This window comes from Rhinolophus sinicus, chromosome 3 (genome assembly GCF_057876585.1).
Source record: "Rhinolophus sinicus isolate RSI-liver-muscle chromosome 3, RSI-T2T, whole genome shotgun sequence".
NCBI lineage: Eukaryota > Metazoa > Chordata > Mammalia > Chiroptera > Rhinolophidae > Rhinolophus > Rhinolophus sinicus.
Window position 1 is genome coordinate 144,068,989 of NC_142503.1, and position 27,296 is coordinate 144,096,284.

The 27,296-nt window shown below is 34.3% G+C and overlaps 1 protein-coding gene across 2 annotated transcripts in view; it reads right to left on the reverse strand.

The window, feature by feature from the left end:
• Nucleotides 1-2,370: 2,370 nt before the first annotated feature.
• COPS2 (COP9 signalosome subunit 2) overlaps nucleotides 2,371-27,296 on the reverse strand; it is a 29,077-nt gene continuing 4,151 nt past the window's right edge. Inside the window, exons 2-13 of one of the 2 annotated variants that reach the window (XM_019730679.2) lie at nucleotides 21,127-21,240; nucleotides 20,376-20,453; nucleotides 14,493-14,618; nucleotides 12,511-12,600; nucleotides 12,304-12,381; nucleotides 10,282-10,456; nucleotides 9,389-9,567; nucleotides 9,238-9,290; nucleotides 6,281-6,378; nucleotides 4,331-4,413; nucleotides 3,752-3,810; nucleotides 2,371-3,120 (exon numbers count right to left, since the gene is read on the reverse strand). In XM_019730679.2, the coding sequence (XP_019586238.1) occupies nucleotides 2,976-3,120; nucleotides 3,752-3,810; nucleotides 4,331-4,413; nucleotides 6,281-6,378; nucleotides 9,238-9,290; nucleotides 9,389-9,567; nucleotides 10,282-10,456; nucleotides 12,304-12,381; nucleotides 12,511-12,600; nucleotides 14,493-14,618; nucleotides 20,376-20,453; nucleotides 21,127-21,240 (1,278 nt within the window). In that variant the 3' untranslated portion in view covers nucleotides 2,371-2,975. Of the gene's footprint in view, nucleotides 3,121-3,751; nucleotides 3,811-4,330; nucleotides 4,414-6,280; nucleotides 6,379-9,237; nucleotides 9,291-9,388; nucleotides 9,568-10,281; nucleotides 10,457-12,303; nucleotides 12,382-12,510; nucleotides 12,622-14,492; nucleotides 14,619-20,375; nucleotides 20,454-21,126; nucleotides 21,241-27,296 lie in introns of both variants that reach the window. The other variant, XM_019730678.2, reaches the window with a different exon arrangement.

Sequence of the window (27,296 nt, forward strand, 5' to 3'; positions counted from 1 at the left end):
GAAATCCAGCTCTTGTAGCAGATAGTATCTATTTGTAGCAGCCAAATTTTGCTCTGGAATGAGTTTATCCAGGTTTAGGGGTAAAAAGGAGATAAACATTACAATCTGATATAAACTATTTGTTAATTAGTTTTTCGCAAAAGAGGGAAAGCTTTAACCAGCAATTTAAGTGCTAAGAATTTGCCCATTTTTCACTTCTCTTAAATTTAGTTGTATTTGATAAGCAATCCCTTAAGATTTCAACTGTACAAGATTTGATGCACAAAAACATAGAAAATGTTTAAAGGGAAAAAACAATAAATCGTTTTAAGTTAGTCAGACTATTAAGATATATCATAAACCTGCTCTAAAACAAACGTGGCAGATGACTTTAAGAAAAAAGAACCAGGCGACCGGATGGCTGAGTTGGTTAGAGCACAAGCTCTTAACAAGGTTGCCGGTTCAATTCCTGCATGGGATTGCTTCTCAGCCTTTTGGCTAAGATCAAGTGCAATTCCCGCATGGAACGGTGGGCTGCGTCCTCTGCAACTAAAGACTGAAAACGGGCAACTGGACTTGGAGCTGAGCTGCGCCCTCTACAACTCGATTGAAGGACAATGACTTGACTTGGAGCTGATGGGCCCTGGAGAAACACACTGTTCTCCAATAAAAACAATGAATGAATGAATGAATGAATGAATGAATAAATAAATAAATAAATAATAGATAAATAAAGTAAAACCAACTTATATCTAGGGAATATTAAACAAAGCCTATGTGACACATATAATTATATTAAAGATTATGATATAACTTTGGATATTGTTATGTACTTAGCCCAGTTTCCTCAAGAATAACAAGTGCATGCTTTCCCTCTGGAAACTGGAAGATGCACTACTGAATACAGCAAAGATATCACAGGGGAACTGGGCATTGTAAGGGTTAGAAAGTAAGAGGTAAATCATATCATTCAAATCCTTGTTGACGGAATTCTAACTCCATGAACTCAGAGTTAAGAAGGGCTTTTTCCCCAGAGTTATCACATGCATACATATTTGAATACAGGCACAGAAACTTGTCATTTTTATTTGGGTAACAAAGGGTCTTCAAATTATATTGAAAAATAAATCCTAATTATTATTCCTGTAAAAAAAATTTAGCACACTTTTCACAAATGATTTATGTAAAAGAGAAGAAAATACACATAATTTTATATCTTAAACTTTTTTATTCCCTACCAGAGACATTTTGTCTTTCGTTTTCTTCGTTTTCTACAATTTCCAACTTGCACCTGTATTTAATACTGCTTAATCTGCTGAAGACATTAACTGATTACTTTCCTAAATCTAAGGATTATATAGTTTTAGTATAAATATATATCACATATTTTCGTAAAATTTTGACAAAACCGAATAAGCATGCCTTGTTTTAAGTCCATGCTCCTTCCACTGTTTATAAAATCTGATTTAATGATCAAAAATTCTTGGTTGTCATTCTTCAGTTACAACAGTCTTCCTTCTGAACTGCCACTCACTTTTTACATAATAACAAGCAATAGAAAAACCAAAGAAATTATCTTAATCTTAGTTCTTCCTTTTGACTCTATAAAATAATATGAACTTTTTTTTTTTTAAGTGAAACAAATACATCCAAAACTCAATACATTCAAATGAGCTGTGTCTCCTTTAAGGTGGTCACCTTGGAAGACCACAGTTCATTCTTAACTATGCTACCATTGCTCAAAATACCTTTAAAACTCTTTTGGCATCGCCTTCAAAGTCAGTTGCACACTTTTTACAATTACCTGAAAGGTTGATTTAATTTTTGGAAACCGTCAAAAGTCATTTGGTGACAAACTATGGTAACTATAAAACAATTAAGGTTGGTAATACATTTTTAAAAAAATAAACAATGTATAATCATAAAGTTAATAGTGTGTGTGACTTAAATTAGCTCTGAATGCAATTCTAAAAGAGCAAAACCCAAGATCTTTTGAGCAATGATAAATTGCTGGAATTAGGAAATAATTTTCCAGCATGATCACTATGCGAGGTAACATTCATTTAGCTGTCTATGTTCTGGCATATTTGTTTAAAGTTAACATTCTGAGAGTTAGAATTTATTCTTTTAAAAAGGAATATCATTCTTAAAAAAAAGAATTTTATTCCTTTAAAGCATCACTGTCAAAGTAAGTACTATGGAAGTGTTTTGTTAGAAACTAGTTCTACTTACTTTATGAATAAAGACTTATTTAAAAAACTTGAAAGCAAATAAATTATTTGCTCCCAGGCTTTTTAAAATTGTTAACTGAAGATAAAATCTGAAATTTCTAAGGTACTAAAACTCAAAACAAAAACCCCAAGTATAATAAAAACACATCAAGAACCAAACTACAATTTCTGAGCTGCACTGTTTATTTTGCTGCTTGAAACCTAAGTGACAGTATGCCACTATAATTATAGGGTTTCATCTAAACCTTTACTACACTGCAGGTACAGAAATATATGGACACATTTTGGAGAACTGACATTTTGCAAAATGCAGCAAACATTTTAATTTATACATGAGAAAAGGAAGTGTTCAAAAGGGTATGCATTTCAAGTTATTGCAGGTTATTTGTGAGAGAATTTCTGCAGGTAAAACATGTTTAAATTTAACCAACAGTAGCGTGTCAGTGTATTTAAAATCATGACAAAAATCTTCTCTCTGGTCATGTTGCCCATGATAAATTACTATGATGTTGTATGTTTAGGGCAAGATGTCAATACAGCATAAATCCCATGGCATTTTGGTTTTCTTCTGGAGATTAAAGCTGTTTTTCTTGGGATAAATGCAGTAGCAAAACACAAACCAGTTGATCAAAAAAAGCACTTCTGCCATAACTCCAATAATTTTCAGGACACATCAACCGACAGTAGTTTTGCCATTCCCAGTTCTTTTAAGAATTACATCTCTGCACTGTTGCCTTAAGTATGTCTGTAAAAGCTTGTTCTCTGTTAAGCCAGTTTACTGACTACAGCCTGGTTGAGAGAATTTAGTTGGTTGGTCCATTTATCTAGTGCAGTATATCGGGCACCACCCCTCTTCTGATGATCCAATTCAAGGAGTTGGTTGACTTGATCAATTCGGCCATGAATAGTGCTGGAAATAAATAAAAGAAGGCATGTCTAAACTATTTTCATTAAGCATCTCTTCTAGACTAATATTTCATAAAATATTCACAATATCAATAAATGCAAAAGAAAACACTGCTGCCTATGTTAAATGGTTGAGTTTAGGATTAATTATAACATTCACTACTTTATTCAAACTCTAGACAGAAACCGGATTTATTTCAGCTACCTTTTATCAGTTTCACTGAAAGAACCATAAGACATAGACATATCCAATTAATTAAGAGCAAGTGTGATTTGTGAAGCTTTAAATATGCTGCTTTTAAGAAAGATATTAATAAGTTCAAAATTATTATATACTATACTTATACATAAAAATATTACTCATTAAATAATTCTCTAGCTGTATATGGGTCATATACTGAATGAGAAATCCTTCTGAAAAACCATTTAAAACTTTTTCAGAGATCATGTGTTTAATATCCTCATTCATTTATCAAAAAACCATCACATATACATATATAAATCTCTTTTAACAGAAAAGCATTGCCAGAGGGTGCTTTTTATGAAAAATCGAGAATTCACCTTCTACCTTTGCCATCATTATTCAAACTTGAAAGTCCTAAACATTTTGTGATAAAAAATAGCCAAGTACTTACTTATCCAATATGCACTGCACCAGCAAGCTCTCCACATCAGCTACATCTATGTTTAACTCCTAAGACAAAAGACTCATTATAATTCTAGTTAACTTATGACTTTACATAAACAATTATTCTGATTTTATATTCATTTTCACCAGTTACAGAAAATTAGGGAAGAGGAAATTTAAAAGAAATTTCATTATCACTTCACAATATGTCTGAGAACACAGGTCTGACAAAATTTAACTTTGTAACTTTTAAAGTATATTCCTACCACAGTTTTATAGTGGTTGGGGTTAACCTTTCATCAATTACATATTTTAGCCCCTATTTTCTCTTCTATAATTTTCTCTGAGGCTGAAGAAATCTTTAAAAAGAAATTTAATGATCCTTATTCCTTTTCTGTTAACTCAATTTGTACCAAGGAAACACAGAAAAATTCACATTAAAAGTAAAGCCATGAAGTTACACTGTATTTAAGAAATGTAATATTACAAAATGTTACCAAGTTAGAATTACTCTTTTAAATGAAAGATAGGTATATTGCATCTATAACTATAAGGTATAAATATTAAAATCCACGAATATAAGTACCTTAGAAATAAAAGGAATATGTATTCTTGTGTAAGGCTTAATTAATTTTATGAGCACTTGTGTTCTGATGTTTCGCAAAAGCTCTGAAAGACAAGAATTAAGATAATATATTTGTATTTAAGTTTGTATATCTATATGAATCATTATGTACTTTTAAAGCATATTAATTAACTATATAATTGTCTCAAAATACACCCTTCTGTCTAGTAAAAACATAAGATTTTTGGATCTAAAAATATTTGGGTCTAACAGATGAACAGCATGATTAGAGGCTGCTTCTCCCATAATTTTTTGTTCCCACCTCCCTGATTTTGCTCATATTGTGACAACCTAAAACATCCCCTTGCCTTCTCAAATAATATTCCACTGCTCATCATTTCCTCTATAGTTAACATCTTTCAAGAAGCTCGGATTTACACTAGTCAAGTTCCTTATTTTATGCTCTCTTAAAACCCAAAATATTATATTTTACACAATAATTTTATAATTTCCCCCACTTCTTCACATACAAGTTGTTTTTTTTTTTTTTTTTTTTTAAACTGGATTGGAGTTCATGCATAAGGTTTCTACATTTTTCTATTTCCACAAAGCACAGTATCATTCTACGTTTATATAAGAACTTTAAAAATGTCTGTCGAAGGGTGGCTGGATGGCACAGTTGGTTAGAGCGCGAGCTCTGAACAACAAGGTTGCCAGTTCGATTCCCACATGGGATGGTGGGCTGTGCCCTCTGCAGTTAAAGACTGAAAATGGTGACTGGACTTGGAGCTGAACTTCGCCTCCACAACTAGACTGAAAGATAATGAGTTGGAGCTGATGGGCCCTGGAGAAACACACTGTTCCCCAATATTCCCCATTAAAATTAAAAAAAAAAAAAAAAAAAGTGTTGAAAAAGGAAGGTGGGGAACAAAAGGACATTACTTCAAAAGTATTCTTCAGATTTTCCTGATGCATCCGGAATTTAAGTATTTGAATGAGTTGTTCTAAATGGTCATTTAAAAACCCTCAAATAGCTCCAGAACAGGTGGAAACACTGGAGGTATAAAAGAGGCCCCAGAACAAAGGAATGATTTTCGTCTTTGTGAATCCAATAGAACTTACTAAAAATCTCATATACTTATTGTTACAATGTTAGCCTACCTTTCAAAGTAAATGCATCTCAGCATTATCTATAGCAGGCTGTTTTCAAAGTTTTTGTTACTTGTCAAAAATAAATCCTAAAAATTAACTTTGAAGCTACACCAGTAATAAACATTCAACAATATCTAAATTAGAATTAAAAGGTAAAAGGGACAGATAGCCACCTTAAATCAAATGGCCATCATATAAGAATTTGATTATGTTAATAACATGAAACAGATTATGTTAAAAAACATGAAACTGGCTAACGATATTTTTCTCCCCTTCTTCGGCCACCCCTCTTCCCCACTCCAGTTCAAGCCATTGTTTCTTAAGTCTAGTTGTGTAGGACACAGCTCCTTGGCCCATGCTGGTATTATTAGCCTTGCGTTCCCCCCGGCTTGAGGAAGTCAGTCGCTGGTCATCAGTCGGCCACTCAGTAGCTCATGGCTGCCCACCGCTCTCGCTGGCTGCTGGCCACTCCTGCCAGCACGGGTAGCCCACAGCAGTCCACACCAACTGTGAGAAGTCCAGCTCCAGGGAGAGCTGTTGTTCACAATCTTAACTGTAGAGGGCGCAGCTCACTGGCCCATGTGGGAATTGAACCAGCGACCTCAACCCAACCACCTGGGCCACCAGGGCAGCCCTGGCTAATGATCTCTAAAACACCTTTACAATTTTAGGGAGTATCCTATTCCTTGACAACATTTAGAAACATTTCTATAGTTTTTAATAAACAGAAGAAAAACAGCTTGATTCTACTCAACTCCATTAAGAAGCACTGTTTGACAATGACAAAGAAATAGAATTCAGTTAGCAGAAAGAATATACCTTCAATGTGTTCCCTTATGAAAGGATCATCCATGATGTTGCTGTGGTTTGTTTTCAGAATCTTTTCAAATTCAGTGATGTCATTATTCTGATAGGCACTAACAGAAAAAGAAAAGAATATATTTTGTCAAACATGAAGAAGTCGTCATGTATTAAAATCAGATAATCCAAAGAGCCTGTTTCTCAATTTTAAATGCAAAATTCTAAATTAAACTATAATTTCTGTCATGGAAATCAGCGTTACACACACATCCTTCTCCAAATAAAATGAGTTTCTTTTTTAATGCTTTCAGTTTTATAAAGGAAGTGTATTTTATGTTTTGGGGTTATATGTTTATACGTAGCTCATTTAAATCTTAGCATTGTTAATTGACATCAGTTTAATGTTTGATGCTTTCAAATTAAACTGTGTATTTAATCCCTGTGTATTTAACTCAATTTCATGCATACCACTGTTTGGAGGAGTTTGGCCTTGTCTTTCAAATAATACAGTATATCCTCTCTAAAGGTTATTCAGAAATACAGCTTCCTAATTTTTTTCTTCTAGAAAGCTACCAGCAACTGCCAAAACTTTTCAAAGGGAATTTGTTTCCCAATTTTCTCTAACTTGAAAATTCCACTGAGCGATGTAGCAGAAAATTGTATCAGTGGTGGGTCATTAGTGCCAAATGTGCCACGCACACAAAGCACAGAGCAATGGACTCTGTTGCAGAAGGCCAAAGGCTGATTTATTTTCATGATTCTCTGAGGTGTCTAGTATCTACTCCTGAAATAATTCTAGAAGGCACTATGGGGATTGCTAAGGGTGCTGAGAAGGAAGAAGCCAACCTTCTGGAAATGGCACCACTGTCTGCTTTATATGTAAGACATATCATCAGCCATTCTGCACGCCCTCTGCTGTGCTTCCATCTGTTGGGTCGCAATGTAACTTCATGTTAGGGGCAGGTGATTCAAGTGCTTCAACAGGAATTAGTTTCCTCTAGTCTGCTGGCAACTGACTAGGAAGATAAAATTAGGAAGCATTACTTTCTTACCTACCCAAATATATTATTGTAATATACTATAGGAGGATATATTCAAATAGTGAAAACACTTGTACACACGTACGAGTATATTAAAACCAAGAGACATTCTTCTACTACTTGAGTGGCTTAAAACAATAAAAAAAAAATCTTACACAAAATGTGGGACACCAAAGACCACTTGTTTGGGTCAAAATTTACCACTTTAAGTTTCCTAGTTCCAACACAGAGGCTTTACTGGAGTAAAGTTTAAAATATAGTAAATATATATTAATAAATATAGCTATGATTTTTTAAAGGTCCGATGAATCAGTCCTTTAATCCACTTTAATCTATTTAACCAATTTAATTTAGATAAAATATTAATGTCTAGGGCAAAACTTTTCCTCAATATTGAGGTTTTAAAAGTTTAAACTGTTGCGTTAGCAATTTAACTAAATAAACAATTTTTAAAAAGTATTACGAAGTTAATTAATTTCTAAAAAAAATCATCTCTTAATGTGGCCAAATGTAGATGGAATAAATTGTTTGATATAAAGATGGAGAAATTTCTCTGCAACTGAAATCAACTTAATTCAACAAATATATATATTACACAGAATAAAGACATAAACAACAAAGAAATTGAGTTTTTAATGTTGCAATTTAGGGTTTTTATGCCCTAATCATTCCTACTAGTTCCCTTAAAATAAAATCACTATTTTTTACAGCTAAAATTAAGCTTTCCTTAAAAAAGAAAACCTAATTAACTTGAAAAATCATAGCCAAGTAAAAACAAAGTAAATGAGGACATTTTACATAGGAACTTAAACAATATTATGAAATAGCCATTTTCTCTAAGTACATAAAATTTATATGTAGATGACCCATAATTTATAGCCTAACAGTACTTTTTTTTTTTTTTAATGAAAAAGACTAGTAAGAAAGTGTCTGGTCATCTAAATTATCTACATATATCTGCAAAAACCTCTGCCCTATGTCCCTGACTGCATTCTTCCTGCCTTGGTACACTCAGCTGTACTCTAAAACAAAGGACTTGAAGAAGGCTAGTAAGTTTTTCATACTTTCCTACGAAGAAAGCCTATAAAAGCTTAGGCTCCATTTATTCCTGGTACAAAGGAAAATTATTCTTGCTCACTGATTTCTTTTGCAAAAACAGACCTACTTGTCTAGGCTTTTCGTTTGTTTTTTAATCTACTATAATTTTGTTTAATGTTAATTATGTTAATAATTTTCTTTTTTTAAATTAAAGTTTATTGGGGTGACAACTGTTAATCAAGTTACATAGATTTCAGGTGTACAATTCTGTAATACATCACCTATATCTCACACTGTGTGTTCACCACCCAGAGTCAGTGCTTTCTATCACCATATATTTGATCTGGTAGGCTCTTCCGTTGCTAAACATCATCAGCCATATCTTTCTCCATAGAAAACACCAACAGGTTCTTGGGTTTCTTACCAGTATGACCCCTCTGGCTCCTTACCTTAGAAAATTATCTCATGTAAACTTTTTTTATGAGTGATTTTTTATCTCTTCAACTGAGAAAACATGTAAGTAAAGAAACTGTCTTACTGAAAGTTCTCGACTTATGTGGATCAATTCATAATTTCACTTTGGATTATGGCAGGTAGAAAGAGTAAACATTGTGAAATTGTTTTAAAACATCTATAATCAGTTTCTACTGAAAAACAGCAAACACAAACAGGTAAGAAAAAGAAAGCAGCAAATACTTTATAAAATCTCATGACTAACAGAAAGAGCATAATAAATGACTTCAGAAGATAAACCTTTCACAAACTTTGGTATATTTCAAACCAAAATATAAGAGTAATTGTTGAAAATTAACTGAATTCTGGTAAGTTCTCTTTTTTTCTCTCCCCTTTATTCACTGCTTTAAGGAAGTTTACCTTAACTGAAATATAAAATCTTACCTTACTAAATTCGTCATTGCTAGAATTTCTGGATCATTTTTGTATGGTTTGGCCTAAACACAGTAAAAAAAAGAATTAACTATGTATATGTACAAAGTTTATTTCCACAAAAGACAGCTGATAGAAATGAACAACTAGAGCATACACATACCTCCTGTGAGTCAAATGGATTTATTCCCGATTTCATTAGCATATTTGCTAAGACCAAATATTTTAAGCACGTGGTTCGTCTTGGACTCCCTGATTCATCATAATTTTTGAAGGCTTCAAAAAAATCAGTGTGTGCCTTTTCAAATTCACCTTCTCTCAAGTGCATTTTACCACCACATTCTGTAAAGGAGAAAACAGGAGAGACGAGGACATTTTCAGTTCTGCAGTAACAAGATTGACCACTTTATAAAAATCAAACAGAAACTATTTCAATGGCTTCTAGTCTTTTAATTCTATTAACAGGAATGATACTAGCCCCAGGGTACACATTTTAATACTAAAAAGCAGGCTCTTCATTAAGCATCAGCCAAACAACCATTTGCAAGCCTTTCTTCTCAACTGAAGTAGAAAGTAATTTTACAAACATCATTATAATTCTAGAATAGCACTTCTGATGGTGAATTTTTTACTAATATCTTCACTGATATATATTTCACAAGACAAAAATTTATCCTAACTTTTTTTAAAGCCTACCGTGTTTCCCTGAAAATAAGACCTAGCAGAACAATCAGCTCTAATGCATTTTTTGGTCAAAAATTAATATAAGACCCGGTCTTATTTTACTATAAGACCAGGTATAATATAATATATAATATAATATACTATAATATAATACAGGGTCTTATATCAATTTTTGCTCCAAAGGATGCATTACAGCTGATTGTCTGCCTAGGTCTTATTTTTGGGGAAACACGGTATATCATGTCATTGATTCACTACTTTGTCAATTATTTTCACTAAAACAGAAACAACCTTCAGTCATTCAGTTATGTGCATGACACCTTGATATCTTCCCATGACACTGCCCACCCACCCTCTCCAAACCAAACTTGCCTCTGATAACTCCCATGATCAGTGGATGAGGGATGGCAGACTTGATGTGAAGTGACTGTTCATAGAGCGCTTTAAGTTTTTTGTTATTTTTCTGTGCTGTGTACATTTGAATTTCCAGAGCGTATATTTCTAATAACTGTGTACCTTTTTTCAGATCATCTTCTCCATCATCAGTCTAGAAAAGCAAATAATGAACTTTAGTCAAGACAGAATCCAGAGTCAACTTAGTAATTTTCATTTGAGTTAGTCCAAGAACCTTACATTTATAATACTAATTCTGTATGATAATGCACTGCAGATTTTAATTGAGACCCAGAGTCCTAGGAAAACTATCTTTAATGGCCAAAAAGGAACCCTTGTACTTTTGAGTCATTCATTAAGAAAAAATGGCCAGAGTTATATTTTTAGTGTATAAAATTTTATAATGTTTGTTTTTATCTAGGAGATTATTTATCGTCTTCCCAAATCTTCCCAATCACTTTAGATCCACTGATTCAATCAAAAAACACTTCCTGAATGCCTTTCTTGGGCCAGGCAATGGGTCTACCTTGGGGAAATAAGTTAAATAAGCCAAAATTCCTGGCCTCAAAAAGTTCACAATCTAGTAGAAGACTAATCTGTCAACAGATAAATTATATAAATGATGAGGATTCTAGTTTTAGCATGAACCAAGTGCCGAGAAGAATGGAAGAGAAAGAAACTAACTCTCCTAGGGGATGTCAAAGGAATAACAAAGGTGGCAACTTTTGAGTCTGACTTTGAAAGATGAACAACAGCCCACAAAATGCAGGCCATGAAAAACTGCATATGGTCCACAGTCAGATAATCATAAACATCAAACACTGACGTAAACAAAGCCAAAATTTACTATTTATTTGGTCTTCCAACTTAAAACTTGTTTAGTTATTCACTAATGAATCACAGCAGAGTAAAAAATATGACATGCAAGATAATTTGTACATTCAGATTATTGTGTATCTCTGCTAGACTACAACATTATTTACAATCTAGATAGCATTTTCCTTATGTACGAAAATAAACCAAGTAAAACTCTCCAGAGGGCTTTTTCATATTGCTTATGTCCACATTGAAAGACCTTCCTCCATCCAGAAATGGCTTCTCTACCATTTCCCTTTCACATGGAACTGAACTCAGTTGTTTATGCATCAGACTAAGCTTTCCTAAGAATGTGTAGATAATAATTCATAAATGACTAATCTGCTTTGTAAAGCAAAACTATTATGAAATGCAAACATTTTTCTTATTTTTATAAGCTAAAGAAACTCATAACAATTAAAGAAAAATATCTGCAGCTAATTTAGAACACTTTCCTGATCGACATCTTCCCCATTCACAGAAATAACATAACTAAAATAATAGTACATGGCTTTAGAAGAGCTTAAAAATTTTAAAACAGCATTTTCACATACAATTTAAACTGATATCAAAAAACTTATTCATCAAGACAAAAAAAGAAACATAAAATTATAGTTATATTACTTAAAAAGTTACAGAGGTATACTGTCCAGACCATGCGGCCGTTCACATTTAAACTAATTAATTAAATATAAAACTCAGTACCTCCATCACACTAGCCACAGTTCAGGCGCTTGCTAACATGTAGCTGCTGCTACTACATGGGACAGAACAGACATGGAATGATTTTAGCACCGCATGAACTTCTGCTAGACAGTGCTGTTATAGGGGATCCAGACATTATAAACTAGAATATAAAATATCTTTATTATGTATGTCTACGATACCCTTTCTCATTTTCACAGGGTGCATAATTAAATATGAAAAACTTATCCTTAGTATTAATGACAGGCCTGTTTGTTTATTTGATACCTGTACCTCATTCCACAAAGACTGAAATTAGGATTAAACGGGTAAGTTATTTTCCAAATTTTAGTTTTAGGATGATGCTTGAATAAAAACACCCCTAAGCAACATTTTGAATACAATTTTTTCTTATGCTTTTTAATGTGAAGAAATGTTAATAAAAAATTAAGGGAATGCTACCTGGCAAGACTGATGTAACTGGCGTAAAATTTTTTGAAGCTTTCCATATTCCTCTCGTTCTAAATACAATTTCCCAAGCTGTAAAAAGAGAAATTTATTAAAATCAAAAGATTTCAAAGAGAAGGTATGCATCTTTAGGAGAGTTTACTAAGGACACCCGCCCACTCTTCAAATGAAAAAAAAAAAAAAAGGAATTATAATTGTTACCTTTGTGTTTGTCTTAAACCACAGTCTATCATTCTTAGCATCTTTCAAAGCTTCCAGTGTTGTTTCATAGAATTCCTGCAGTAAATCCATCTGACATAAAAAATCAGAATTCTATAATTGTAAACAGCAAATTTGTACCTGTTAATAAAGTTAATTTGAGCAAACTAAAAGTGCATCTTTGAACTTTAATACATATAAGGTATACTATACTATCATCTGTATCTTAACAAATACCTGTAAATATCCACAAAATTAACAAAAATCTTAACAAAATAAGACCAAATTTACAAAAGATAAGCGCCAAGTTGTTTTCATGTGAATTTTTAAAAGTACATAATACCCAGAAAATATCTAATGCTCTAATAGTAACTGTTCTTTCAAATCTAATAACTCACTTTGTATTAATGGAAGTAATAGACATGTACATAGAATAGAACTAGTTATACTGTTATTAATAGTGTATATCATATTCACTCAACACTTATTTGGTGCATACTATGTGGCAAACACTAAGCAAGCTGCTAAGAAACAAGAATAAGCTTCTTCCCTCAAAATTCTTCTATAAATGCAACTAAGCAATGAACTGAACCACACAGCTTTTAAGTTACTAATAAACTATTGGAGTTGGGTGCAGGGAAAAGTCTAGCACAATTATAGCTCTGTCTAATGACCAACAAGTCACCGATCTGTGTGTAACATTTTTTTTTTCATGGAAATCACTAATTATTTTGCATTATAAGCTCCCCTTCCCACCCTCTTTCCCCCACTTCTGGTTCTGCCTTTGTTTGAATACTGATTTTCTAGATCTGTAACAGGATCAAGAGGTAACAGGGCCATGAAACAGGAAAGTTTGACACTTTCAGAAAAGGCTGCCTATTTAATTCATGCCTGCTGATGGCATACTGAGTAAGTCAAGTGCCACCCACCCAATAGCTATTATTTTCAAAAGACAAAAAGCTTACATATAATAGCATGAAACAACACACAATCTTGAAGTTTGATAATTAATCCCCCCCCGCCACATGTGGCATACCATTTATAAATAGTGTACCAAAAATGTTTTGATACTTGTCTGTAAAACTCAGAAAACATTTTCCCATCTAAGAGAAGTCCCCTGATAAATAACACCTCTAGAATTAGTGCAGGGTTCAAACAAAACATGTAAATTTATCTTCCTCAAATTCCATGACATACATTTTAGATATAGAGTAAAAAGAGTAAAGGGCCTCAAGAAATAAAAATGACATCTAGTAAAAAAGATGGAATGAAAGAGACTGATTCTGAGATGAACATTTTTTATTATGAGTAAAAAAAGTATCACATGTTCTACTAAGAAGTACTAAATGATATAGAGTATACTTCCTGTACTTAAATATCAGTGTAAGAAAGCTGAAACTTAGGACTATGTTGCTTAAAAGAATATGAACAGTCTAATTAAAAACGATCTTAGCAATCAAATCAAATCATCACTCCCAATGCCCACTGTAGCTTCTTCATCATTAGCCCTTCTTTTCATCATCCATCATCCACCCATTCTTTGTAGAAACATTTACTGAACACCTAATGATGAATGCCTAAGCACTATGAGTACAAGTTCTTCCCTCAAGGATCTTTAATCAAATCTACACAAATCACCTAGGAAACACTGTTAAGTATTTAAGTAGCTCAGGACGGCTAGCTGAAGTGGTGATGGAGTTTATTATTAGAAACTGTGATAAGAACTAAACGGGACTCTAATACATGCCTGCAAAAGTTGTGTGCATATTATGTTAGTATCTGAAGCTATTATTTGAAGAGTTTAAACTAGAGTTAGTTATCACCTTTCAATATTAAATAATTACTATTATAATCAAGAAAATAGCACAGTAATAATTAGCATAAATGTTTAAATAGAACTTTTATGCCTCAAAAAAACAAAAACAACCTTTAACATAAATAATAAACACAGTAATAAGTACCAAGAAGCAAAAAGAGAATCGAACCTGTTTAGAAGTGGAGATATAATCAAGAATAGAATTAATGGATTTTTCAGAATAATTTCTTGTGACTGCACTCCGAATATAGGTCAATAGCTGTTTATATCTGTTCATCATTTCTGGAAAGTTTGTCTGTGATGGAAGAAAAATGTATTATTAGATACATATTTACGTGCTAAAATATGAATGTATGATTAAGATTATAGTACATATTACTGCATATTGAAAAATAAAGTTTTTATGATAAACTATATGACAGAAACACTATAAACATTTTAGCTTAAATCTGAAATTACTAGGTAACTCACACACAGGAACCAAATTTATGAAGTTCATCTATGAAAAAGTACAACTTACAGATTTTCCAAATTTCAGATTTGTTCCTCATTGCACACATTTATTTAAATCATAAAAAACTACTACTAAAATATTCATAGATCAAAAAATATAAATTAATCCAATTTTTCAAATAGCTTGGGGACCAGCTATGCAGGTATCAGCTATGTCCTCTCCTGAAGATTACCCCTTCATCAGGAAGCTCTCTAATAATAGTTACATGTTTCTATTCTCTCTATTATTGGCTGACTCTGTGTTAAAATGTGAAGTGAAAGAATCCCTTCAAGCCCAGGTACACTTATAACTCTGTCAAGAGAAGTCCTCCCATCTAAGGCTCTACTCAAAAGTAGATGGAGCTAATGTTGCTATTCCTCACAGGATTATTTGTAATGCTGTGGTTATTCCAGGAAACACGAACGATCTCAGGAAATAACAGAATACTAGTGAAATATCTGGGACTTAAGAATTTTGGCAGAGGGTCTATCATCCCTGTATATCATGTAAATCAACTTATGAGTGTAAACTTATAACCTGCACTTAGAGCCCCCATGAGCTCCAAGTGCTGTTAAGCCCTCTTTTTACTAGCTTCTCTACTTTTTATCAGGGAGACAGAGCACAGGCAGACATGTTTTCCTTCTTCACTAATAGAATACATGTGTTTATTAGGGTGAAGAATAAACTATTGATACTATAATTGTCCTGTTTCTGACTATGTCCTGCTGTGGGATACAGCATGAGGGGCAAAAAAACATTAAGAGATTCCCTGAAACCTTCTTTGCAAGAATTGAATTAGAAAAAAACTGTAGTAGGGGTATGCGGGAAAAAATGGTTAGAACAATGGAAAAAGCAATAGATATCAAACTACTTTTGTTTCCAAGTATTTACCATGTAGTGGTAAATAACAGGTAATATACTATCAGAGAACTGCTAAAATCCCACATACAGAACATATCTTGTGGCAAAAGGAAAATCAGAAATATGATTGTCCCAACTTTGAGATTGTATCTTGATACTGAAATAGGATTTTAACAAAAAGGTTGTTTGAATTTATTTCCTCATTCTATAAAATCTTCAAAGCTCACTTTCCAAAAATTATGTCACTGTAATTAAAGATTGAGAAAAGGTAAATTGGTTTTATCTGCAGTTGTGAACACACAGAGCAACTGATAACCAACTCTTCCAATATTTTACTGCCCAAAACCACTGCACAGCAGAATGGGTTCTAGTCTGAACCAACTAGAAAATGAGGGGGTCAGGAACAGAAGCTGGAACTAGTATTGTAAATCACAACTTATGCACAGATGCCAATAGAGAAATAAAATGTAGAAAGGGAAGGTAGGCAAAATAACATAAAACACAAATAATCCCTTACTTGTTTCGTATCTTGGCTCAAGGAAAAATGGTAAAATCAAGTCTTGTGGGTAGCATGTGTTTCAATGGGCTCAAAAACTAAACCAGTACTAGTCGTTAAGAAGGCAGATTTCAAAAAAAAAAAAAAAAGAAAAAGAAAAAAACACACACAGATTTCTATAGGTTCTTAGTATTATTTCAAATCACAGAATCTTAAGAGTTTGAAAACTGGGCCCCTAATGTCACTATAATTGTTTAATCAAAATCTCTCTCCCTTGAGACTTCTTCCACAGCCCTCTAAGCTGTTAATTTAAATACAGTAAATATTTGTACATAATATTTTCACATAAAATGGAAAGACGGCACAGGGGCTTAGTGCAACAGAGATATTTTGAGAATATCAGAATAGTTGAACTAAAAGGATAAATGCAACAGATATTTTTCCTTCTTTATATGTAAATGCAATATACAATATACTTAATAACATTTAACACGTTTTGAATAATCCTGATATTTTGGGGGGGAGAAATGAGCTAAAATGTTTTGCAGATATTTTTTGCAGGTATCATGGAGAGCCCCTGCTATTGAAGGTAGGTGAAGATGCCAGAGTGAGAGTATATTAAGAACAGGATGCAAGATTAGTGGATGTTAACTAGATAAAGGCTCTTGTCAGTTCAGGGAATTCGATTTCAGATAGATGGGATAAAGAAGCTAATGGGGAGAGGGAGGACGTATATGGTAAACACAGAGAAAGGGGCAAAAGAAAGTGGTTAACAGATTATTAACTATCCTTTCATTTGCCATAGAGGCAAGTGCTTCCCTCTGTGAATCTAAGCTCCATGTTATCTTTTTCTTAAAAGTTCCTCTACCCTTAGTGACCGTAAGATTCAAGTCTATACCTAGTCCTTTCAGCTACAACTGCTTTTTTTCCCCTTCACTTTTACCCAGCACTCTCAAAGACTGGGAAATCTAGGAGAGTACAATGTCATGACAATTCCAGCCCATATATTTGAGTACCTACTGAATGTCAGCCACTACTATAGGTGCTAGAAACACAACAGTGAATAAAACTAAACTCATACAGCTTACAATTTATGGAGGCGGGGTGACATAGGGGTGGCAGAAAGGCAAAAAACAAGTCAACAGATGAAGTGGTGATATATGTGAAGAAGAAAAACAGCAGGAAGGACGCTATTTTATATACCGGTGGTGGTCAGGGAAAGGCCATCCTGGTTTATGGTGACATTTGAACAGGGACCTGATCAAAATGAAGAAGAGCCATATGGTTAATCTGAGACGAGCATTTGGGGAAGAGGAAACATCAAGTACAAGCATTTTATGTAGGAGTGTGCTTGGGATGACATGAGGAACAACAGTAAGGAGGTCAGTAAGGGAGAGAATAGAAAACAAGATCAGAAAGGTAGCAGAGGGTAAGCTGACGTAGGGCACCATTTTATTGAGGGGAGTGGGAACCATTAGAAGATTTGGAGCAAAGGGGAATGACATAATCTGACTTATATTTTAAAAGAATCACTCAGCTGCTTATAGAGAAAAGACTGTAGTTGGGCAAGGATGGAAGTTAGGAGACCAGTTAGGAAGCTACTGAAATAATCCTGATGAGGGAGGATATTGGCTTGAACTAGATTAGCAGAGGTAGAAATGCTAAGTAGCAGTCAGATACGGGATGTATTTTGAAGAGATACAAAGCCACCTGGATTTATCGTATTTCCCCAAAAATAAGACAGACCTAACTGGAAAATAATCCCTAGCATAATTTTTCAGGATGCTTGTAATATAAGCCCTACCCCCCAAATAAGCCCCAATTAAGACTGTCAGCCAGACAGACGCATTTAGTACATCTGTTGCAACATACGACTGACATATTGGATTATAAAATAATATTAATATATAATTAAATATAAATAAATATTATTGACATTAATACTTAAAATAAATGATAATATAAATTATAACTAAGTATTTGTAAATACCCAAGCGGGCACCTTTGGATGAGAGGTAAACGCCTATGTAAACAGATGAACTCGAGACTTATTGCCGAATGTCCAATCAGAGCACAGACACAACGCACAAATAACGTGCGCACTTGATAACGAATGGACTTGGTTGTGTCTAATATGAATCTTCATAATTCAATACGTCGTGTGTTGTAACAGACGTACTTAATGCACTCGTGTGAAATACACATTTCCTGAATTTTGGTGCCTGCAATTATTCGTCACTTTTGTGTGGACCATCATACTTAACTGTCATCATTTTTGTTGCCACTCCTGTCTCGTAAGTCTTCAGTTAACACTTGATTTAATGGAAGATTTAAAGGGAATAATATTTTGACCCCCCGACAAGATGAGTGCAAAAAGAAAGAGCTGTTCCATCAAGTACAAGAAAGGAATCGTGGAGGACGCCCAGGGCAAGACTCTTGCGGCTTTCTGCAAAGAGAAGTTGGATCTCCCAATGGTCTGAAAATGGCGAGCAGAGTACGATAACCTCAGTCAACAGGTGCACGAGGGAAATGCTAAGAAGCGCAAGTGTGGATCAGGTCGGCAACCATTATTTCCTGAGCTGGAAGACATCATCTGTGAATGGACTGCTGACAGGAGAGCAAAGGCTTTGGTTGTGTACAGAGCTGATATTCAAGCATTTGCTATTGCAATGGCACCACAGTTAGAAATATCCCCAGAAGAATTCAAAGCATCACAACACTGGCTGGATGGCTTCCTTCAGCGATATGCACTGTCTCTAGGATCGACAACACTGTTCAAGCTGGAAGATACTGAAGTTATTAAACGTGCACTTGCATTCAAGTCCTTTGTTGATGACATCGACTTTTCTAAATACCAACTCTCCAACATGACTGCTATGGATGAAATTGCAGTGTTTATGGGCCAAGGATCTCAAACGACAATTGATCAGAGGGGTGCCTCATCAATCTACATTCCCTCCACTGGTTATGCAAGTGCACGTGTTACCTGTATTTTGGCAATTCGTCTGGATGGAAAGAAAGCCCCACCTCTAATCATCACTAAGGGCAAGAAAGATAAGGTTGAACGTGTTTCAGGCATTTACGTTCTGGAAACCGAAAAAGCCTGGTGCACACAAGCAGTTATAAGGAAGTGGGTTGATTCAATGCTGCCACTTATTTTGTGAGGTGGCCAAAGAGGTCTGCTAGTCTCGGATTCAGCCAGCACTCACTGCCCTAAAGACATGAAGAACTTCCTTGCAGAGAGAAGAGTAGATCAAATAATGATTCAGGAATGACTGCCTATCTCCCGACTCTTGATATTGCAATAAACAAGGCATTCAAGGACCATTTGCACATGGAAATCAATGACTACATTGAAAATAGAATGGAGAGAAATCAGCATGGAACCTTTGTGAAGCCTAGCCTGCAAGAGGTCGTGACTTGGGTGAAGACTTCATGGGATAAAATCACTGACAGCCGTGTTGCCAATGCACTACGAGCAGGATACATGGACAAGAAGTGCTCATTTAAGGAGAGCTCCATTGCTGGACATGAGAGATTGGGGCCAATGGTTCTACAGGAAATGGAGTTGCAAGAAATTCAAGCCAGAATTCGGGGTTTGGAGACTTATGACGATGTTCCAGAAGAAGATGACATGACTGTATTTGAATAAATGTAGAGTTTTGTCCATGAATAAATGTAGATTGTTATACATGAAAAAAGAAGACATCCCCTGAAAATAAGCCCTAATGCGTCTTTTGGAGCAAAAAATTAATATAAGACCTGGTCTTATTTTCAGGGAAATACAGTACCAACGGATTATTTGTGGGTTGAGAGACAAAGAGAGGAGTCAAGAATAATGTGAAGGTTTTGGCCCTAATCAGTGGGAACTCTTTGGAATAAAAAACCAGAATTTTGAAACTCCAAAATAAACACTAATAGTTTGTGGAAAAGTCATTATTAACAATGCAGCCAAATACTGTATATGTTTCTAAAGGACAAGATTTCTTAAAAAATCTCTGTATGAACAACAAAACAAAACTTTATATGCCATGTGGAATTTTTTTTACTCAATATTATACTGTAATCACAAATAAAAAGTTAAGCTAAATATGTAGCATATCAACAGTTATTTTAGAGCAGTAGATATATGTGTTGCCATGAGGTTTTTACTTAAAGAACTTTTTTATTATTAGTTTAATTCTCCTCAAAACAAATCTTACCAACTTGAAGTTAATCTTAATCATTTGTTTCAGTGCTTTAAATCCCCATTCTCCTTTTTCACCTTCAAGTTCCAAAACCTAAAAAAAGGGAAAGAAACTCTTAGTCTAACTTAATAATGTTATTTTTCTAGTGACACTCAATATCTGTTTTGAATTTAAGTCATGTGTATGAAAAATATTTCCCCAAGAATTCCTTTTCTTAATACCATTTTTAAAAGGCTTTAGAAAAGAAACAAGTCTTAAAATGCTTACTTAAGGATAGGTAAGCTTATTTTGAAGTTCCTTCATCAAAAAATTAAATAAGAACTACTTTTGATTATTATAAAGTCCCAGAAGTACTTTCCTTCCTTTGAGTAATCCACTGCTGAGAATAACCCAAAAGTGCATCAGAAGTCAAGAAAACACACTATTTAATACTGAAACTGCACCTGTGTGATCTGCCTCCAAAATAACAAGATTGCAGGGATAATACCAATTGACCATCAGGTTGGTTCTCCTGCTAGAACCATACTAGCTTTTCAGGACAATGGCCTTGCTCTATAAGTACCTTGACTGGGGAAAAAAAAACCAACAACAGAATAGCCCTTTAGAATTATTTGCTTGTGTACAAAATGCAACTTATTTTACAAGATTATCACTAAGTATCCAACACACATTTCTGAGATAAAATCACTTGGACCTTATTTGAGCTAAGACATTATTAAAAAAAATGAACTTTAAGATACAGAATCAACCAGAAAAAAATATGAACCTTTTGGAAACTGCTTAATGCTGCTTTTGGGTCATCTTCCTTTAATGCTTTGGAATTATAGTACTGATTTTCCAAATCCACATTTGGTTCAGAGTTACTATCCTCGGAGTATTCCTGTGTGTTGGAAAGAAAGATATTAAAGTGAATAATAATAAAAAAGAAACACACACATTGCACTATAAAAAGTAAACACTGTTAAGGTGGAAAAAATCATACATCTATACAAAACAAAACAACCTGGAATATATAGGTAAAATGCCATAGATATTTAACCATTATTTAAAAACCAAAGGGAAAAGCCAAAATCAAGTGGATAATATAGAATCATTTCTTTCATATCAAAAGTACAATTTCCATAGAACCAACACAATAGCAAAATAGAAAGAAACAATATTAATTAATGACTCCCAATTCTGTAAATGACAGTTTGTTGGTCACGGACCCTGATAAAAATCTATATAAACGCTAATTATTGCACAAACACGAATTATTCATCTTCAGTTCCATAATCTAATTTTCTCTACTCCCTAAGTCTAAATTTCATTATTCTAACATGTCCTAAATATCTAGGATGATAATCTATTCTATATGGCAGAGTAGTCTATTGTTAAATGTTAATAAGAATATTGCCTTATGTGCGTTTCATATTACTCAATAGCTGTTCAGTTATATTAATGTACTCTAGCTTTATAACAAATCAAAATAAGTAAAACAAAATGAATTTACATAATTTTATGTGACGTTCATCACATAAATTCAGTTCCTAGTACTGAAACAGTAAAGCAGAAAGGAAAATTGAAGTAAAATAACTATTTTGTGGAGCAGTTTGAAACAGTTCCAAGATATTCAATTTAATGAGAATTATAAAATACACATGGATTAGTATAATGAAAATTATTATTTTAGGAAGACATAAGATTTCCTTCAGCTACAAGTTATTACACAGGGAAAGTTTATGTCCAATTAAGGATAGTAGCACAAAAAGACAAGAACAGTATTTCAATTAGTTAATATATTTTTTAGAGATACTTACGGAATCTATAGTTAATAGATTTTTAAAGAGATATTTATAGAAATTCTGTAATGTGTCATAAATGCACAAGAATGAAAAATGGTATACTGAGTATAGTGTTAGAAAGCTCAAAAATCCATAAATACAGGATGACTTTTTCCTGTGACTGGTAGATGGAGGGGGACTTGCTGTTAACATAAAACCGTTTTAACTGACCACAGTGGCTTTGTAACGTGCGCCCTCTGCAGGATAATTATTTCCTCGTGTAAGGACACGAAGCGCTGGCATTCACTCACAGACTTAAGATTGGGAATTCAGTTACGTTTAACAAATAAAAATCCTTTGGAACATGTCTCCTAGGGATGAGATCACATTCTGGTAGCGAATAAATTTCATAAACACTCATTCATTTCTTAACCCTGCAATCTAGGTTTGACTACAATGAAACTGATCTAACTAAAAAGCAATTAATAAAGAATGAGAAGCCAACTGTACATCAAATCGTGCTGTGATAGTGATGGCTTCTGAGCTAGATTATAAAAGATAAGTGGCAGGTTGCCTGCTAGACAAAATGGGAGAAGGGGAAGAGAACAGCAGATACAAAACAGCGTAACGGGAGATAACTGAAGAATTAAAAGCAGTCATATTGTTGCAACATAAAGTCTTTGGTTCCACCTTCAACATAAATCTCAATCTAGTCACTTCCCCTACCTTCCCTGCCACCATCATAACCTATGAAACCACTTTCATCTTTCCAGATTACATTAGGTTGGTGCAAAATAATTGCGGTTTAAAAGGTTAAAAACAATTGCAAAAACCGCAATTACTTTTGCACCAACCTAATAATAGCCTCCCCACTGTCCTTTTAACCTTTAAGTTTCCGTCTTTTCATGGTAAAAAGCCAGAATAATCGTCATAAAATGCAAAATTTCTAAAATGCCTTTTCATTGCTTTTGAAATCATCAAAATGTGACTCCCGACTATGCATCCAATTGTACCTCCTATCAAACTCTCCCTCACTCACTGTGCTGCAGCTGCTTTGGCCTTACCTCACAAGTGGCCAATTCTTTCCTACCTTTACATGCCTTTCCCTTCTTTTTCCACCTCTCTTCATCTGGTTAACCACTGCATATCATTACAGCTCAAGGGTCAGCTCCTCAGAGAAAACTTGGAGAAAAGAATTATAGCTATAAAACCTACTCTACACCTTCCGAAACAATTCCTTTTCCAGTTAACTGTTCAATGGCACACAGGAAGAGCTAGCTCAACCAGAAAACAAGTGCTGCAATCCAAATCTTCAGTGTGCATCCCTGAACCTGGAAGTAAACATTTTTTGATCTACATCTATTCCAAAATCTAAGAACCTGGACACTCACTCAAAGCCCATTTATTTAGATTAGGAAAAACAAATAGGCCAGGATATGAGAAGAGGGAAGTAGAAGCCGAGAGGTACTCATGACGGTATAGGATGTGGACTATAGATGTTATAATTCCCCCCAAATCGCCATGACTGAGATAAGACTTAACCCAGTTCTCAACATTCTGTGAATATATTCTTTTGGTTTTTTGTATTATACGGATTAACCAGTGGAATGTATAACACTTTTGGCATAATTACAATTCAATTCTTAAATGTTATTGCTTCACTGTATAAACACACGAGAACCGGCATAAACGATGCCACTGAAAGGCTTCTTACAGTTAGGCAGCCACTTGTTTGGATCAGCAACACCACGTTCACATGGTTTGAACCAGCCTCTATGACATCATTAACCTGTCATCTGGGGCGCAGGGAATCCCGCCACCAATACAAGCTGTGCGCTACAGTGAACCACTCTTCAGTTATTACACTGGCATGACTTTTAAAATGATGGTATTTTGAAAAGTCTTCAGAATAATTCTGTTTAGATATCTATTGTTTATACTCCACGATAATGATCTTTAGTATATACTAGCAATTAAGTACTGCTCAAACAAATGCAAATTAAGTCTTTCCCTCAAGCTACTCATGGATAGACAGACATGCAATGGAAACAGCAATAATAACATAGAAGCAGTAGTAGAAAACATACTAGGTACAATGCAGCTCAAAAAGGAGTAATGAACTACACTTGTATGAGCTAGAGGAAGGAAAAGTTACCCCAACCAGTTCTAAAAGCATGAACAGGAGTTGTCAGGGATGAGGAAGGGCATCTGAAACACAGCAATTAATGTGTGCAAAGGCATGGAAGTTTGAAATGGCATTGTATATTTGGAATAAACATGAATCATTTCATTGGGCTGAGGCACAGGCTGTGTGTAATGAGTTGATGTGAGATAAATTGGTAGAGGACAGAGGAACAGGACTAAAATTTAGATAAGTGCAGAACCATGAAAAGATTTTATACAGAAATAATCAGATTTGTGTTTTAGGAAGGGAACTCTGGTAGCAATGAAGTAGCCCACAGGATACTCTTACAGTAGTTTGGCCAAGATGTGATGGAGGCCTGATTCCAAGTGGTAGAATAGGGAGAAAAGGAAGGGGCTAGAATTAATATAGAAGATGTCAGTGGAAGTTATGAATGTAGAATAAAAAGGATGCACCACATGGGCACAAGATAAAGAAAAAATACAGTTATCTCTAATGACTACAGTGCCATTAGTCAGAATAGGGGATATAGGAAAAGTCTTAAATAAGTATTACTAAACAGAATTCCCTTATGTCAGATAAATAGAAGAATAATTTGTAAAAGTTTCAACAAAATGTGTTTTAAAAGAGAAACTGAAATTTTAATCAATATAGTAAGAATGCTTTAAAAAACAAAGAAGAATTTAGCAATATATGAAAAGGAAACAAGCACTTGAACATTATTAAAGGTATTAAAAACAAACAAACATGAAGTTTGTAATAGTTCCTCCTTACATAATACCGGATGTCCTGACATCTACCCAAAGCAATGTGTGATCCATCCACATCACCCAAATCTATTTTTCCTTTCCCATATATGCCATGCAATTTAAGATCTCTGCTTTGGCATACAGTTCTCTCTGCTAGGAATTCTAAACCACCATCCGTTTTAACAAGCTTCCCCCTTTTCTCCTATGATGCTCCTTCGCCCTACCACTCCTGGGAAACGTGCTCATCAAGGCTTACCTTGCCTCTTTCTCCAACTCTTAGCAAAATGAGTTTTCTCCTTAGTCAAGCTTCAACATGACATGCATCTCTCTAACATGAGCTCTGTATGTTGTTTCCACCTTCCCTCACCTGCCCCATCATGAACTTCTCCAAAGCAGCAACTTTCTCTTATTCATCTTGTTATCCTCAAAGCCTGGTATATTACTAAACGCCCAGAAAGCGTTTACTTAATTTGAAAAGAAAAGTGGGTGAATGTTCCAAAATAACACAACACACAATAGCCAATGTAGTCACTGCTGAACAGGGTCAGTGCCACAGCTCATCTACTTAATTCCTGTGTCCGTTGCCAATAAGGTCTTAAGAAATGTGCTCTAGAAAAACAAGACTCATCATCAACAAGGCTTCCAAGCCTTGCCCATGGCTAGAGAGCTGTACTAGATGCTGGGCACACAGAGAGGTAAAAGGCAACGTCCCAGTATCCTTAAGGATTAGATATAATCCAAACCCTAGGTAGCCATTCTGGTTTAGCCATTCATAGTTATCGAAACTTTATAAAATTTCACTCAAGTTAATGGGTCCTAATTTGTTATTGATGGTGTAAATTAGAACATTCTTTTTTTTTTGTTGTTCTAAACTTTCAGTCCTGAAGTTAAATTTTCCAAAGAAAGACATAAAAGTCATTAGACCTGGGCTCTAGATTTGACTCTCCTACTAATTCACTAATTTGTTGTATAAATTTAAGTCACTCACACTTTATGCCTCAGTTCCTCTCCTATCACTTGTGGAGGCTGAATCCTACAGGAGGTTTCTAATTCCCACTGAGGCCTGTGTATTCATTTTGACATAGAATATACACTTATATATTGACTGTTGGGTATTCATAGTTTATATATTTAAGTTAGGAGTGAAAAGCCTTAAATATCTTATTCTTAGCATACAAGAGCTGTCTCCCATTACTTATCATGTTTGTTATTGTTGTTCGAACCTCTCTAATTTCATTATAAAGAGTATACTTGTGAGGTAATGTAACAGGTCTTTTTGAAATGTAACAGGTCAGTTTGAAACTTATATTCCAAACTGATAACTTTTCTTTGAAGTAGTAACTTAAGAGGTACCAAAATTATTCAATTATACTAAAAAGGATTACTAAGTAACACTTCTGAAATTCTCAAGAACTAACTTCATTAGTCAGCTGTTTCTAACCAAAAACAGCATCATTCAATTTGAAGGCCCAACTTATTTATCAAACCTGGCTCTGAATATAATTTTCGACACCTACAAAAAGGATAAAACCTGGCTACAGCTGAAGTTAAAAAAAAAAAGAAAGAAAGAAAGCTGCACATTGTTTATAACAGCAAAACATGCCAAATTCTTAGCAATAGAGAACTGGTTAAACAAAGTATGACACATCCATACAATCAATGCAGCTATAAAAAGCAGTAAGCTCTTTTGATACTTATATGGAATAATTTCTAAAATAGATTGAAAAGCAAAGTGTAGGACAATTTATATAAAATGCTACATGCTGGTTTTTTAAAAAAGGGAGGAGCATAAGAATGCATGTTTGGTTACCTATAGGGAGGAATAGGAACTGGGCAAACGGGGAACAAAAATGGAAAGGAAAATTTATTTTTATATTTTATGTTTTTGAACCATGTGCATCCACTACCTATTTTCAAAAGCTAGATGCTTCAGGATTTGAAGACAATTTTTGGAATTCTAAAAAACTTTGAGCAATGACAAAAATCACTGACCACCCAAGATCAAATAAGATTTTTGTTCATCATTTGTACTCTGTAACCTGGCTCTTCTCCTCCCAGCAATAAAAGTACTAGGGATTCACTGTGAAAGGTTTGCAAGAAATAAATTTTAATTTTCTTGACACTTTTCAGATTTTCCACACAGTTTTTCTATATTTTTCCCACTTGACAAAATAAATTTTATTCCCACTCAATAAAACTGTAATACGAATTACACATTTATAATGGGTATGCATTCGCTGTGTGCACAGCGTTAGTAACTAATCCTAATTCTTCCAGGTGA